The sequence below is a fragment of the Erpetoichthys calabaricus genome, chromosome 9 (genome assembly GCF_900747795.2).
Source record: "Erpetoichthys calabaricus chromosome 9, fErpCal1.3, whole genome shotgun sequence".
NCBI lineage: Eukaryota > Metazoa > Chordata > Cladistia > Polypteriformes > Polypteridae > Erpetoichthys > Erpetoichthys calabaricus.
Genome location: NC_041402.2, coordinates 141663775 through 141679686, shown reverse-complemented (window position 1 = coordinate 141679686; position 15912 = coordinate 141663775). Strand labels below are relative to the sequence as shown.

Here is a 15912-nt window from a genome sequence, read left to right as displayed (position 1 = left end):
TCCCAGCTCGGTCCCTCTGTCTCGGTACAGGCTCTTTTCTCCCTCCTTAGTGTCCAACCTTTCATACAACTCATCATATGCCTTTTCTTTAGCCTTCGCCACCTCTCTCTTCACCTTGCGCCTTATCTCCTTGTACTCTTGTCTACTTTCTGCATCTCTCTGACTATCCCACTTCTTCTTTGCCATCCTCTTCCTCTGTATATTCTCCTGTATTTCCTCATTCCACCACCAGGTTTCCTTTTCCTCCTTCCTCTTTCCAGATGTCACGCCAAGCACCCTTCTTGCTGTCACCCTTACTGCATCTGCTGTAGTTTCCCAGCTGTCTGGTAACTCTTCACTGCCACCCAGTGCCTGTCTCGCCTCCTCCCTAAACTCAACCTTGCAGTCTTCCTTTTTCAACTTCCACCATTTGATCCTTGGCTCTGCCCTCACTCTCTTCCTTTTCTTGATCTCCAATGTAATCCTACAGACCACCATCCTATGCTTCTTAACTACACTTTCCCCTGCCACCACTTTGCAGTCTTCCATCTCCTTCAAATCAACTCTTCTGCATAGGATGTAATCTACCTGTGTGCATCTTCCTCCACTCTTGTACGCAACCCTATGTTCCTCCCTCTTCTTAAAATACGTATTCACCACAGCCATGTCCATCCTTTAGGCAAAATCCACTATTCTCTGACCTTTTTCATTCCTCTCCTTGACACCATACCTACCCATCACCTCCTCGTCTTCACTGTTCCCTTCACCAACATGCCCATTGAAATCCGCTCCAATCACCACTTTCTGTCCCTTGGGTACACTGTTCATCACTTCATCCAACTCACTCCAAAAATCTTCTATCTCACCCATTGCACACCCAACTTGCAGTGCATATGCACTAACAACATTCATCGTCACATCTCCAATTTCCAGCTTCATAATCATTACTCTGCCTGACACTCTTTTCACCTCCAAAACACTTTTGACATACTGTTCCTTCAGAATAACTCCTACCCCATTTCTCCTCCCATCCACACCATAATAAAACAATTTGAATCCACCTCCGATCCACCTGGCCTTACTCCCCTTCCATTTAGTCTCCTGCACGCACAATATATCAACCTTTAAACTCAGGGACATTAAACCTTTCAAATTTTAGGCAGAGGAAGTTGTGAGAAGATCTAGGCTAGGGGTATAATGCACACATACTCAATGACATTAGTGGGATTTAGAGGAAGTGCCTTCAAGACAGAATCTTGGACATTCATTTCTCAAGAGTTTGTGTAATTTCAGAACAAAACTACCAAATCACACACCAGAACAGAAACAGCCTTCAAAAAGCACATGGATAAAATATTAGGACAACTTCCTCTGTTTCTTTTTCTGCTGAGTGTCATCTCCATCATTACAGCTCTAATATGTCTAAAATCAGAGACGAGTCTCACAGCCACATTAGCCTAATGAAATAGACTATGTCCATGTTGGTTGAAGGGCCAAAACAAAATCAGTCAAAGCTACTTGGACTGGAATGAAAATCAAGATCATTTGATTTTACTGTTCACAGAGAGATTGACCTTTACATAGCTGGAGTTAGAAGAAACACTTGGAGATTAATAAGACGCAAGGAACACCAAGGGCCTTGTACCTAAATAAGACATTCCTAACTTCTGGGCCAGAGCTTTATTAGTTTCTTTTACCTTTCCTGATTCACTTATCTTTTCAGTGTAATTATCAGTGCTCTTCTTTTGCTCAATTGTATCCCTTCTTATAGATCTGTATCCATCCATCCATTTTCCAACCCGCTGAATCCGAACACAGGGTCACGGGGGTCTGCTGGAGCCAATCCCAGCCAACACAGGGCACAAGGCAGGAACCAATCCCGGGCAGGGTGCCAACCCACCACAGGACACACACAAACACACCCACACACCAAGCACACACTAGGGCCAATTTAGAATCGCCAATCCACCTAACCAGCATGTCTTTGGACTGTGGGAGGAAACTGGAGCGCCCGGAGGAAACCCACGCAGACATGGGGAGAACATGCAAACTCCACGCAGGGAGGACCCGGGAAGCGAACCCAGGTCCCCAGGTCCCCAGGTCACCCAACTGCGAGGCAGCAGCGCTACCCACTGCGCCAACCGTGCCGCCCATAGATCTGTATGTGTCTCTTATTTATTCAGCCACTACTCCTGCCCCTGCTATGATTAACTTAGTTCAGGTCTCTGCAGTGCTTGAAGTGGAACCAAATTACTGGCAGTACTATATTTATAGTGATACACTAGCATTTGATTAAAGAGCTGGGGAGGGGGTTGTCCATGAAACTTCGAATGCCATCATGTAATACTAACCGTCAAAGAATACAGGTTACTCACTTGTATGAGGATATGTTGCTGGTGTTCTAACAGAAATTTCGAATGAGAGATTGAAACTGATATCTGTCCAATTGTTAGTCAAAGCAAAATCAGAAAAAAAAAATTTGAAGTCAAAATTTAAAGCAAAATTTCTTAAACCTGTACACAATATAGCAAGCAAAGTACACACTACACAAAGAGTTTCCATCTAATATGAGATCTTCCAGGAGTGCCTTGTGATGACCTTTTAAAGTGGGTACTTCAGTGACATCATGCACAGTGCTCTTTGGGTCAGTTAACAATAGTGGCATTGAAAATGACATAATTATATAAACATCATCAAATATATTCTGAAATACATGTTTAAAGTCTATCACTGACCTTGTACCAGGTACACTTTTGAACCTCCATGTGTTCAAACATGGTGTTTGTTATGGACAATCCATGACTAGCAAAGAAATACAATAATGGCTCACCCTTCTGATTCAGATCTGGCAGGCTATTCCTCCTAATCACAACCATCCAAGTAACTCCATCATTCCCAATGTGAGCATTGAAGTTACTCAATAAGACTACAAAGAGGCACCTTTAAGCACCTCACCTGCCTTCTCTAAGAAGTCTGAACACTCCAAATATGTGTTTGGTGCATATGCACATGTAATAGTTAGAGTTTTCATCTCTGCTACTAGTAGCCACATTGAGGAAACCTTCTTGTCCACCACAGAAAACTCCAATTGCACAGCCCTCAGCCATGGGCTTGTGAGTATCCACACATAAGCCTGAAGCCTTTCACACATCAGAACTACAGAACAGCAAATAGACCACCCCTGATAATGTAGCATGGGTTCTGTAACCAAACTATGTGTGGGAGTGATGCCAACTATATCTAGATGACACTTTTACACCCCTTGCAGCTCAACTCAAATGATAGACTTTGTAGTTTTGTTGCCTGTCCTGAGGCCATATGTTTTGGACTCTTGGGTGAAGAGAAGGACAGAGCTGTTAACTCATGACAACTAATGAGTTGGATATGAAACGAGAGGCATAGGCTGGATAGACTAGGGACACCTAGATGAGAAATAAGGTAAAAGGTGTCCTGGGACTGTCTGGCCGACGATTGTGTCATACGTTATTTTTGCTTTAAATGTTTCACAAAATCTATCACATTTTGACTACTTCATAAATTTCCATTTCAGTAGAGTACAACTTTCCTCCCTTGGTGTAAATTCACAACATTATTACTAGAACCTAAAGTGATGTACTCCGCTAAGGGTGTAGAGAGTGAAGGAGTAGGTTAGATGAAATGCCTAGTTCATTAGTTACTTTCTGTTAAATAGGTCAAGACAAATAATGATACTTTAGTCTGATTATTGTTGAATTGTGGTACGTACATAAAGTGAACAATAGTCATAAAATCAGGAGTCGATGACTTGCAAGAAAAAATGCAAAAGCTGTGTGTAGGTCAGTAAAACCATAAATTACTGAAAAACACTAAAACACTTCAGTTTCTCTCAATATGTGAGGTGAAATGCTACTGTAGTACTAACTTACACTTACATTAATGCACTTTACCATAAGCACTTGAACATTGCATTTTTATACATAATAAATGAGAACTGTAAGCTCAGTGGATTAATTTGGAAAGTAATAAAAAGATACAATATGCTGGGGTTGTATAAATATGTGAGTAACATGAATGATCTGCTAAACTGTTTTTCTTTTATAATCAAGGTGATTATACAGACACAGGTGAAGAAAAGCAACAGTAGAAACAGTTAAAACATTTCATCACACAGTTGTACTTATAAACTACATGCTACTATACATCCATGTTCTTTCCTGTGTGCTGAAGAATATTAGGCTATTAATAAATACAATGATTTGTAAATAAATATTTCTACAGGCAATTCTAAATAGAAAACAAGAAGCAGAAGCAAATAATATGCAATTTAATTCTAACCATATTTGTCTGATCTGTAAAGTGGCTGGCTCACTTTAATTTGTGCGGCAAAAGAAGTCACTAACTTTGAAAAAATTTGAATAACTAAGTGTAAATCATTATTCCACCTTCTAAAGAACTGGCACCATTTTCAGAGCCAATTTTTACCTTGTGAATGATGTTGCTAGGATAGTGTCTTGCAAACTGTCACCCTTAACTGGATTATACAGGTTCATAGAATGTTTTGATAGGTAAACACCTGCAGTTACCCTTAAAGGCTTAAGCGTAGTCTGTGTTGTTTCCATCTTAAACCTGTGGCAGTTCCTTAAGTAGAGCTTCTTACTATGCAGCCAACCATATCTCCATTAAACATGCCTGCTAAGCTCCATAATGAAAAAAAAATCAAATCTCTTGAACCATACTGCCACTGTCATTGAATAAGACAGTATGTGTAGCCTTGCTCAAGGAACCAAGTGACAATGCCATGCCAATTCAGCCCATCTAGTTATATTTTATGGAAAAAACACAGATGAACATGAAAGGTGCCTCAAAAGACATGCCAGGTCAGCAGGCAATTCTAAATTGGCCAAGGGTCAGGGAGTGTGATCTTGTGTGTGTATAAGTGTGTTCTGAAGTAGACTAATACTACCTTGCACCCATTGTGTCAGGCTCCCCATGACTCTATGTTAGGACAAAGTGGGTTCATGAAATGGATGGATAAATAACACAAACATCATTTGAGATCACCTACTAGATTCAGATCCTTCCTACTGATGAAATTCCTTTGGCATCACCCTCTTACAAGGAAGCTCATCAAATAAGCAGCCAATACTAAAGCTGGTAAGTAAAGTAAATTGAGAAATCAGCTTTGTCCTTTTGCTATTAGGCAGTGTAAATTTAATATCTTAGGTTTCCTCATGATGGAGGAGTAAATACATTTTTAATGTATGTAGTGCATTTCATATTGTAGCTGCTCCCAAATGATTATCCTTGCACTACCCAACACTAAAGCATTACATCTACTCCTCTAGGTTCTTCTTACCTTCTCCATGTACATCAACCTTTCATCGATCTTCTGCTTCAGAAATACGTTCCTCATAAACTCTTCATTTTCTAGGAACAATGGATCAATATTTGATGAATTTCAAAGAGGAGTTACTTCATGCTTAGTTATTTTTAAGGTTCTTTGTTTCCTTTTAATAAGGCTTACAAAGCATCAATGAATATTTGTCACTTACTGCTAGATAAGAACACCTTAACAAAGGCCTTGGTTCTATTAATTAGTGATTAGTCACTAAAAGAGGCATTAGAATTCACTTAAATCCACTGTTCTAAAGTGTTTTCAGAATTTTATAGAGCATCTTCTTTTAAATTGAAGAAAAAAATGTCACTTGTAGGCAATATGCAGCTTTATGCAGCTCTTTGTGAGAGTTCTTCTAATGAAGGGAGTTGTAAAAAATAAAGATTGATTGACTCACAGACTGATTCATGGACATGCATACATAGGCACTTTTGGCATCTTCAATCAGCCTAAAAGCATGCCATTGGATGTGGTAGAAAACATGCAAACGTAAGACGAACATGAAAACTCCGGAAAGCCGGCGTGTAAGCCCACAACTGAACTCATGACTCAAGGATCAGCCAGTCGGCACTACTTATGGCTTTTTCATCTGTTCATTAATAAATAAACAATATGGAGGTTTGATTAAAAATGTAAAAAAGAAAAAAGGAACACCAAAATAGGAAAGGTGGGCATTGAGCTTGGCTGCATTACATTTGTGGAGGGGCTGCTAAATAGTGCTAGATCATTTTAGACAGGAGTGCAGCCAGTAGAGGAAAGGCCTGAGACAAAAACTAAACATCAGTTTATGAAAAAAGCTTTGTCAAATAAAAGTGACACCATGCCAGCAAACTAGAAATTCATTCTAAACAGCATTCAATGTTTACTTTTCAGATTATGGTGGCAATATGAGGAGTGCTGCTACCTCACAGGTCCAGTATACTTGGCTGAAATCTTAAAAGCTTAACATTTCCCTGCTATTCTTCCCAAAGACAACTCTAAATTGCCTCATAAAAGTGAGCATGGGTGTGTGGAAAGTGAGCTCTATTCTGGACTGGCATCCAATATCCTCAAGTCAAGTGAGTGCATGGATGAATGAATGGTCTTTAATAGCCAGCCCTATGAAACACAGTAAAGAAAGGCAAAGGATAATTAGTACTGTGACAATTCCAGAATTCATTAAGAAAAAAATGAATATCCCTACCTCCATCCCATACTCTGCTAAATTCATGACCATGATATTAAAAAAGATGGATTCAGAAAATGGGTGGATGAACTACCATAAAATATAGTAAAATCACATTAAATGCATTAATTCTGAAATAAAACATTTGAATGGTTCAAGGAACAGAGGAAAGTGTAGTGCTGGGAAAACATTTAAAATCTATTCAGTGTGGCAGCAGTCCTGACCACTAAGCACCATTCTATTGTCATTATTTTTAATTGTCAGTTTATGATTTATTGTTAGCCCATTCTATTGGCCATTACCAATTACTCAATATATGTTTACACAACTTGCAACAGATGATTGATTATGTTATATGAATCTAGTAGTCTGCTAAACTCTTCAGCCATAATAATATTATATGACAAAATTCATACAGTGTTTAAGAAGGTAGGATAAAACGCCACAGGCTCTCAAACTTTTTTAAATCCCTTGGAAAATAAATCTGTTCTGTTACAGCACTATGAATACATCAGGCTGCTGTCAACATGATCACTGTTATTATCTTAGTATTCATATCCTGTTCAGCAGTAGGCATGCAGAGATGATGATGATGATAATGACCCCTGTGGTATTAGGAAGTCACTTTCACCCATCAGATTTAAAAGTCATCCAATGTTCCTCTAGTTCCATGGATTACTTCACTTACTGAGATCAACAGCAAGAGATTCACAGGCTGCATAACTATCTGGAAAGGAGAAGGAGAGAAAAAGAGAAAGCAGTTATTCTTGCACAATGATTTCCCCTTGTCTGACTTTCTGTACATTTTTCACAGTGAATATTCTCAGATCTTCAACTAAAATATAATATGAAGGGACTTTTGCTATACAAATAACACTATATATATATGATAAATTAATTTAATAAAGAAAGCTAGGTAAAATCCAATGTTCTATGTGAAAAGGTAATCCCCCCCAAAAAAATCCATTGCTCTCATAGAGTGATTACACCAACTTTAACAGCAAGTGCTGTAACTGGATATTTCCTGCTGTTTTTTTTTCTAGCCCCCGAGAGTGTTGTGAAGGAACATTTTCCCACTCCTGCTTCTAGAACTTCTTTATCAACTACACTTCTATGTTTTTGAGAAATGTTTGTTTGTTTCAGGTCCTAAATGTGTATCTTGATTGGTAATAGGCTAATCTGAAATTACATTTTTTTTCCTTTAACAATATCGATTGTAATCCAGGCTGTTATTGGGCTCAGATTTTTAATTTTTGTTTTGTTTTACAAATTTCATATTTTAATTTGGGCAGCACGGTGGCGCAGTGGTAGCTCTGCTGCCTCACAGTAAGGAGACCTGGGTTCGATTCCAAGGTCCTCCCTGCTTGGAGTTTGCATGGTCTCCGTGGGTTCCCTCCGGGTGCTCCGGTTTCCTCCCACAGTCCAAAGACATACAGGCTAGGTGCATTGGCGATCCTAAATTGTCCCTAGTGTGTGCTTGGTGTGTGTGTGTGTGTGTGCCCTGCGGTGGGGTGGCACCCTACCCAGAGTTTGTTCCTGCCTTGTGCCCTGTGCTGGCTGGGATTGGCTCCAGCAGACCCCCGTGACCCTGTGTTAGTATATAGCGGGTTGGACAATGACTAACTGACTGATATCTTAATATTGCTATATAATATCAATATACAATATTGATTAAAATATCAATTAATTATAAACCCACACAGCAAAATTGCCACTGTTAAATAACCTTGTATAGAGATAAATTAACTCTTAAAAAGTATATTGAAAATTTATGGTTGGTGATTTTACTGTATATGTCTACCTAACAAGGTTTATAAAATAAGTCACTCAGCTCATGTTACTAATAACTTACTGAATTTTTGCTAGTTATTCATGTTGTAGAGAAATATGAATAAGGTAAGATAAGCATAAATGATGTCTCCACAAGCAACCCTTTACGTTTTTTAAGCAAACAGAAATTAACAAACTACATCAATTTCCAGAATCAAATGTTGGCACTGAAAATTTTGGTGATGACTCAAAGGCAAGTGAAAACTCTGTAGATAGCTATTTGAGCTCTAGCAACAGGTTTGCTACCAACACCACTACTGAGTGTGTTTTAAAATCTACAATCACTCTGCCGCCAAATTTCTTGGATAGGCCAGGGTCATGAATTTGTCTGATATTCACGAGCCATCAACAAAATCAGTACTAAAGTTTCTAACTTCTGTTTTAGCCAGTACGTTGCACAACTTTGCAGCTTATTTGAGCAACACATAACAGTATGTGGTTTGAATTATATCTAAAGGTGTGATTTTTTTTCCCAAAAATGAGTAGGCATAATTAAGGATGGATTTGCATGGATTAAAAGACTGGAAACGCCCACATTAGGCATGTTTAAAACACAAGTCAAGTAAAACTCACGTACAGTTTTGCAAATTCTACTCAAAATTCAATTATAAATACATTACTCAGACATGGACAAATTCATTGGTACCCCAGTACGAGAAAAGAAGAACCCACAATTGCCTCTTAAATAAATTGAAACTGTCAAAAGTAATTGTCACCCATCATTGTTTATTCTGTATTTAACAAAAATAGACTTTGCTTTAGAGTTTTGATTCAATACAATAGTTCAAATAATTACACAAATGAAAAATGCATGGACAAAAATGATGATACCTTTAACACAATATTTTGTTGAACAACCTTAGGAGGTAATCACTACAAAGAAGCGATTCCTGAAGCTCTCAATGAGACATCTACACCAGTCAACAGGTAGTTTGGCGTACTCTTCCTGAGCAATTTGGTCCAGCTTTGTCAGGTTTGAAAGGTGCCTTCTCCAGACTGCACGTTTCAGTTCTTTCCATTGCTGTTCGATTGGATTCAAGTCAGATCTCATAGAAGGCCACTTTAGAATAGTCCAATGTTTTGTTCTTAGCCATCTTGGATGCTTTTAGCTGTGTGTTTTGGGTTATTATCTTGTTGGAGGACCAATGACCGGCAACTAAGACAGAGCTTTCTAAAACTGGGCAGTAAGTTTCACTCCAAAATGTCTTGATAGTCTTAAGATTTCATTGTTCCCTGCACAGTGTGGCTGGTAGGGGGCATAGCAGCACCCCAAACCTCAGGCACAATCGCACAACACCAGGATAATAACTTATTAATAAGGAAATACCTCTCAACAGGCTTCTCTTCACAATATATAGTAGAACAGTCCACAGTTTCTCTTCTCTGTGTATTTCCCTGTTCCTTCCACTCTTCTCAACAAGCCTTGTTTGCCTCCTCTCAACTCCAACTCCCTGGGCCAAGTGGAGAGCTCTCCTTTAACTTCGTACCACAGAGTAATTCTGGACTTAAACTATTGCCTCTGGGAAGCATTTCTGGGCTAGGCAAGTCCCCAACAGTCTTTGTGCCATCAGTATCCAAAAGTTCTCTCTGGTGGCCCCCTCAGAACCCCGCAGCGCAGGCCCTTGGGACCACAACTCCCATTGTGACCTGCGGGCGCCCATACTGGGGCTCACCAGACGTGATGCTGCCACCCAGTGTTCGGGGGGACACTCTGCCCATAGCAAGCAGTCACTCACTGCCCTGATGTTCTGGGTACCAAAATCCAACTAGAGTGTCCCTACATGGTTGCTGGGACACAAAACCCAGTGTAGCTTCTGCTGCAGCGTCTTTCTATGTCCTGGTACAGAAAGGAAACTTCACCACTCCTCAACTGATCTTTCTTTCCTTTGGCGTCCTGCCCAGGCAAGGGAGCAGAATCCATCCCAGCAAGGATGCCAGTTAGTCCCTCAAAATAGACTCAAGGCACCCTATGTCAGATGCAGCAAAGCAGCCCAAAAACATAACCGAGGCTCCTCCATGTCTCACAGTAGGCATGGTGTTCTTTTCTTTGAAAATTTCATTTTTGCTTTGCTCCCTCCCTCCTCATAACCAATCGTCTACGGGGGAGGAGTTAAAGCTTCAGATTCATTACAAATTTCGATTTCTGGTTTTCGATGGATCTTGACATTTTAGGGTCCCCTAATACCAAAAACATTGATATCTCAATGATGGATGTGTATCTGTCTATGTGTGTGTGTGATGTTAATTGCTTATTATTCCAAAACGGCAAACTTAATGAAATTGCACATGTATAATAAAACTGAACTAACTTAAAATCCAAGCCACATGGCATTTCAAAAAGTTCATTAGAAAGGGTGGATGTAATGGAGGGGGTCAATGCATAACTGAGTCAACATAACATCTGAGTTGAAGGTCATGACACAATTTAAAATCTAAACTCTATAAGGTTGTTCAAAAGTTACATTAATAAACTGGATTATAAAGTGGGAGTTAGATTGGGGATTACAAAATCAAAACAACGCCAAAACAGTTCAGTCAATGGTTGTGAATTTTTCATATTGTTTGGCCCTACTTAAACAATGAAGACTACATTCCATGTCAGTGATTCAATGGAAATGAAGGTGCAATGATTTAATGCACTCCTAAAAATAAAGATGCCAGATTGGTTAATCAGAGTGATGCCATAAGGGGGAACATTTTTGGCTCCCAAAAGACCCATTACAATGAAGGTTCCAGAAAGAACTTTTAATTTATACAGGCTCTATACAGTAAATAACCTTTAACAGATGGCAACAGATTTGAAAAATACCACTGGGTTGTGATTTTAAAATGATTCTTCCTACAAATAATAACTCAGACCAAGTTCAGGTTTTCAAAACCTATTAGTATCCTGCTTGGTTGCCTACCATATATTAAAGAGTTCCATTTTTTTCTGCATATTAGAAAGTTTTTCAAAACACAAAGAACCAACCTCATATGCAAAGAACCTGTCCCAGAATGAAATGGTGTTTGGGCAAGCAATAGTTCTACAAGGAACCTTACTACCCAGTAAAGAATCAAAGTGTCATTAAAGAACCATAATTTTTAAGAGTGTTGGACACCAATACAAAAATCATCATTGTGAACCAGCTATGTCCATTTTCACAAAATTTTTGTATTAACATTTTTCTTCATGAAATTTAAAATAAAGACTTCATGGAGCATCAACAGTTTAACTGAGGAGATATAATGGGAGGGCCAACACTGCAAAAACAACAAATTACTCCAGAACAGCCGAGTTTCCAAAGTTTCATCAGAAACAGGAGTTCAATACAGGGAATGACACAAAAACTGGTAGTTTATCCCATGATATGTTGCATGCTATATTGGGGTCCTCAATCACGGTCCTGGAGGGCTGCAGTGGCTACAGGTTTTCATTCCAGCCAGTTTCCTAATTAGAACTCAGTCCTTGCTGATAATGAATCTTAGTATATAACTATATGTCAATTCAGAACACTTAATTGCCTAATTTAGTTTTCAGCAGCTGCATTTAAGTTTTAATTGTTGCTCGTTTTCTTAACCAGACATTAGTTAAAAAGAAATGCACATTACCAATAAACCAGCAGCTCTCCAGCTAATCTGCTTCCTTTTAAACCTGTACATATAAACCATGAAGTATCTGTGTTAAAAAAATGTTTAGAAACAATGAGATGGGAATTGGAAGGACTGTTATGTCTAAATCTGTTCTACTCCACAAAATACATGGATAATGTTCTCAGAAATGGAAACTCTATGGTGCATTTAAAATTTCTCTTGGATGAATGAAAGTATTAACAAACAATGTAGTTAGTATACAGTATATTCTAAGTTTCATTAGCAGCAATGACTGTCGTCTAATTAAGAAGCTAGTTGGAAGGAAAACCTGCAGCCACTGCGGCCCTATAGGGACCCCTGTGCTATATCAAAGATTTGATTATGCAACAAGTCATGCAATTTATTAACGTGAGATTGAACAACTATTCGTGAAACCACATTCAGCTAGAAAATAAAAAGAAATGGCATTCATGGTTTTAATCCACTGAAGGGAAGATTTCACTTCTAAATGAATTTTCATGGGTTGCGCTGTGGTAGCGCTGCTGCCTCGCAGTTAGGAGACCAGGGTTCGCTTCCCGGGTCCTCCCTGCGTGGAGTTTGCATGTTCTCCTCGTGTCTGCGTGGGTTTCCTCCGGGTGCTCCGGTTTCCTCCCACAGTCCAAAGACATGCAGGTTAGAGGGACTGGCGATTCTAAATTGGCCCTAATGTGTGTGCTTGGTGTTTGTGTGTGTCCTGCGGTGGGCTGGCACCCTGCCCGGGATTGGTTCCTGCCTTGTGCCCTGTGTTGGCTGGGATTGGCTCCGGCAGACCCCCGTGACCCTGTGTTCAGATTCAGCGGGTTGGAAAATGGATGAATGGATGAATTTTCATAAAACAGTGACCACAAACATTGTACTTTTTGCGCGGATAATCCTTCATACGGTTATCCTGTTAAAGTTAACGAAAACATGAGCTCAGACCTCCTGAACAACGGGCAGCAGTGACACCTTGCGGCCACTGCTACTCCACACAGAAGTGTGTACTGTGAAACGGGGCATGTATTTTTTTTCACAATTAATAGCAAGTCAATTTCATTGTCGTGTGTACATGTAAAAAGAAATTCATACTTGCAAGTCAACTCTGGACAGTTGGCGGACGGATGACGTTTAATCCGGCGTCTGTCCTTTTTATTTAAAGGGCTTGCTTTTGCCTACGGTTCATTCCGAAAAGTCTAAAAAAATTACAAGTATTGCTCAAAATTGATTTTTCTTTTTCAGTATTCACATCCTCTGCGCGCACCTGTCCGTTTAGCTCTGATCTTAATCGCTTAATCATGCGCATAGGTGCGGGTGTTTGTGGTAGTCTTGAGAGCATCCGTCGTAAATCAGCATTCATATCCGGATGGGATGCCAGCCAGTCACAGGGCGCATTCACAAACCTAGTTAGACATCAGTAATTAACTTAAAGTGTAGTCTTTACAATGTAGGACAAATATAAAAAAAACTTTTAAGAAATGTATGTGAAACAGAGATCGAATTTCACACAGAGCATTGTTTTAAAAATGACGTCCTTTGTCAGTTGGTTGTAGGTCAAAAAATGTCGACAGCTCTTACAAATAAACAGCATTTTAAACATGAGAATAGGATAAACGCATGGGGATTACATTCCAAAGATGCCGACAGGAGCTAAGCTCGCATAGTGTAGCTCAGCAGGAGTGTCTTCACAGAGAAATATACAAACAACACGCTGTCTGTAGCTGTTATTTCATTTGTATTTTATAAGTTTATGCTGCTTATGTTTATCATTACCGGTAATGCTGGCATTATCTCTCACAGTGAGTTACCTAACAAAACCAACCACGTTCTACTACTCACTTGGCTGTATTCCATCTGCCACTTTCAACCTTTGCCGAATGTCTCCCGAAACCAGCCGCGACTCCAGTGTAGGGTGTAGAATCGCCGAATTCCAGAAGATTTTGGCGCATGACACATCCTGTTCCGAAGAATCGGAGAAAATGGTAAAGTTTTTCTCGTAGTCAAGCTCAGGATCTTCACGCTGCTCGGACATCCTGCCAGTGTAAAGAGAAACGCTGCTGTTACCTTGGAAACGAGACGCTACTGCCAGCGCTTCCGGTCTTCACCACTTAGGATCGCGTCTGCTGTTGAAAAATGACCAACATGATTATTAGTGTTTTTCGACGTAAGGAGACATTAGTACCAAATTTATCAGTGCACCACGTAAAAATAAAACGATCAAATGAACTCATAACTAAGCATTATTCGAAAACATTAAACTTCATGCGCAGATATTCCTACAAACTAAATAATGACCTTCTTTATATTTCTCGTACTAAGCTTTTCATCTATAACACATTTTTAGTCGGTATAAGACAAATGAGTAAGTTAGGCATTACTGTTTCAATATTTCGGAAATGAACTGTGTATTACGATAGATTCCCTGCTTCCAAAATGTTGCTATATCAGACAGGGTCCGAACGTGGCATGATACAGGGGAAGTTAAAGAAAAAAAAAGGTTTCCTGCGATGATGATACAAAAACACCTTTAAACAACAACAGGACTGCGGAGTCTACTGAACACTATCACTGATCCAGGGGATGACACCACAAATAACCCCCAGAGCCACCACTACCCCACCCTGGGCTGCAGTTAATTTAATGCTCCCTGTTAACTGCTCAAGTCCAGTCAAGAGGTGAGTTGGTGTGGCCAGATATAGGAAGAGTTACAGAATAGGAGGGTAGTAGGCATGATGCCAAACCAATGAGGTTACAGAGAGTCCAAGTAACTTGCCCAGTTAGAGAGGTGGGATGTATTTTGCTTTAATTTATCTAATACTTTTTATCTCTTCCAGTAATCTTCGCCTCCTTCATATTGATTAGTAAATGTAATACTTTAAGGATTTGTAGTGGTCATCAGCACTGATTCCAGGCATAGAGTATCAGTGGTAATAGGGACCCTGCTGCAACAGTATATTATGAATGCTGATAAAATCAGAACAAAAGTAAAAATCTTCTGCTGAAAGACTACATACTGACTGATAGTATATATTGTTGTGTAAACAGATGAGTGGTGAAGATTCCCAACAATAGTACTAAAGTACTGTTAAGAATATGTGCATGGAATGGAAATGCACTTCTAATCAATAACCACAAGCTTGCAGTATGCAGTTTTACAACACTTGCACTATTTATTACCACATTTGTATTAGGCTGATTGCTTTTTAATCAAATGCATTAATCCAAATATGGACATACAGATAGTTCATGAATAAAACATGATGTGGTTAATGGATGGTGAGAAGAAAATTATTGCTTTTAACAGTGTACACCCTACACAACCTCTTGAAGCTAGAAATACAGTTAAAGAGCATTAAATATGAAAATACCTGTCCCAATAATTTATGCTGATATTAATCAGATGATTACACAAAAACATCCATATATGATCATACACTGATCCTATTACTCACACCTCAAGTATTGTACAGTATATTCTGAAGTCTGGTATCAGCCAAGTACCTAAATTATCATAAAATTTGGTTTCTTCCGTGTATGTTTCAACACTAATACAAGAACAATGAGCTTAAAATTTAAATATACTGTACAAATGTGATTATACACAGCATGATACACATTATACACAGTAAGTATGCAAATTAGACACAGCAATGATATGTATATTTAACTCCGCTTACACCAGCAACATATTTTTCCTGACACACCATATGGTGAATTGGAAACCCCAACATTGCCCTGTAGGACCGTTTGTATGAGAGGGTGGGCTGTGAAAGCCCGATACCCTGTCTAAGGTCAAATGTGCCATGTGCCCAATGATTCCAGCACTGGGTTTGGATCCCTTTAATCCTGATTTGAACAAGCAGCTTAAGGAAGTGGATGGAGGGGGATTTTGTACATTCATTTAATTACACATATCTCTACCAGTCTTTTACAGTTCCATTTTTTGTACAAAATTTGATAATATTCTTTTAATAGA

General features: G+C 39.3%; 1 protein-coding gene across 1 annotated transcript in view; it reads right to left on the bottom strand.

Moving 5' to 3' along the window:
• The window catches only part of hoatz (HOATZ cilia and flagella associated protein), a 57361-nt gene extending 43182 nt beyond the window's left edge, over positions 1–14179 (bottom strand). The window contains exons 1-3 of the mRNA XM_028808979.2: positions 13776–14179; positions 7207–7245; positions 5315–5385 (exon numbers count right to left, since the gene is read on the bottom strand). Coding sequence (XP_028664812.1) covers positions 5315–5385; positions 7207–7245; positions 13776–13968 — 303 coding nt within the window. The 5' untranslated portion in view covers positions 13969–14179. The remainder of the gene's footprint in view (positions 1–5314; positions 5386–7206; positions 7246–13775) is intronic.
• Between the last annotated feature and the right edge of the window lie 1733 nt (positions 14180–15912).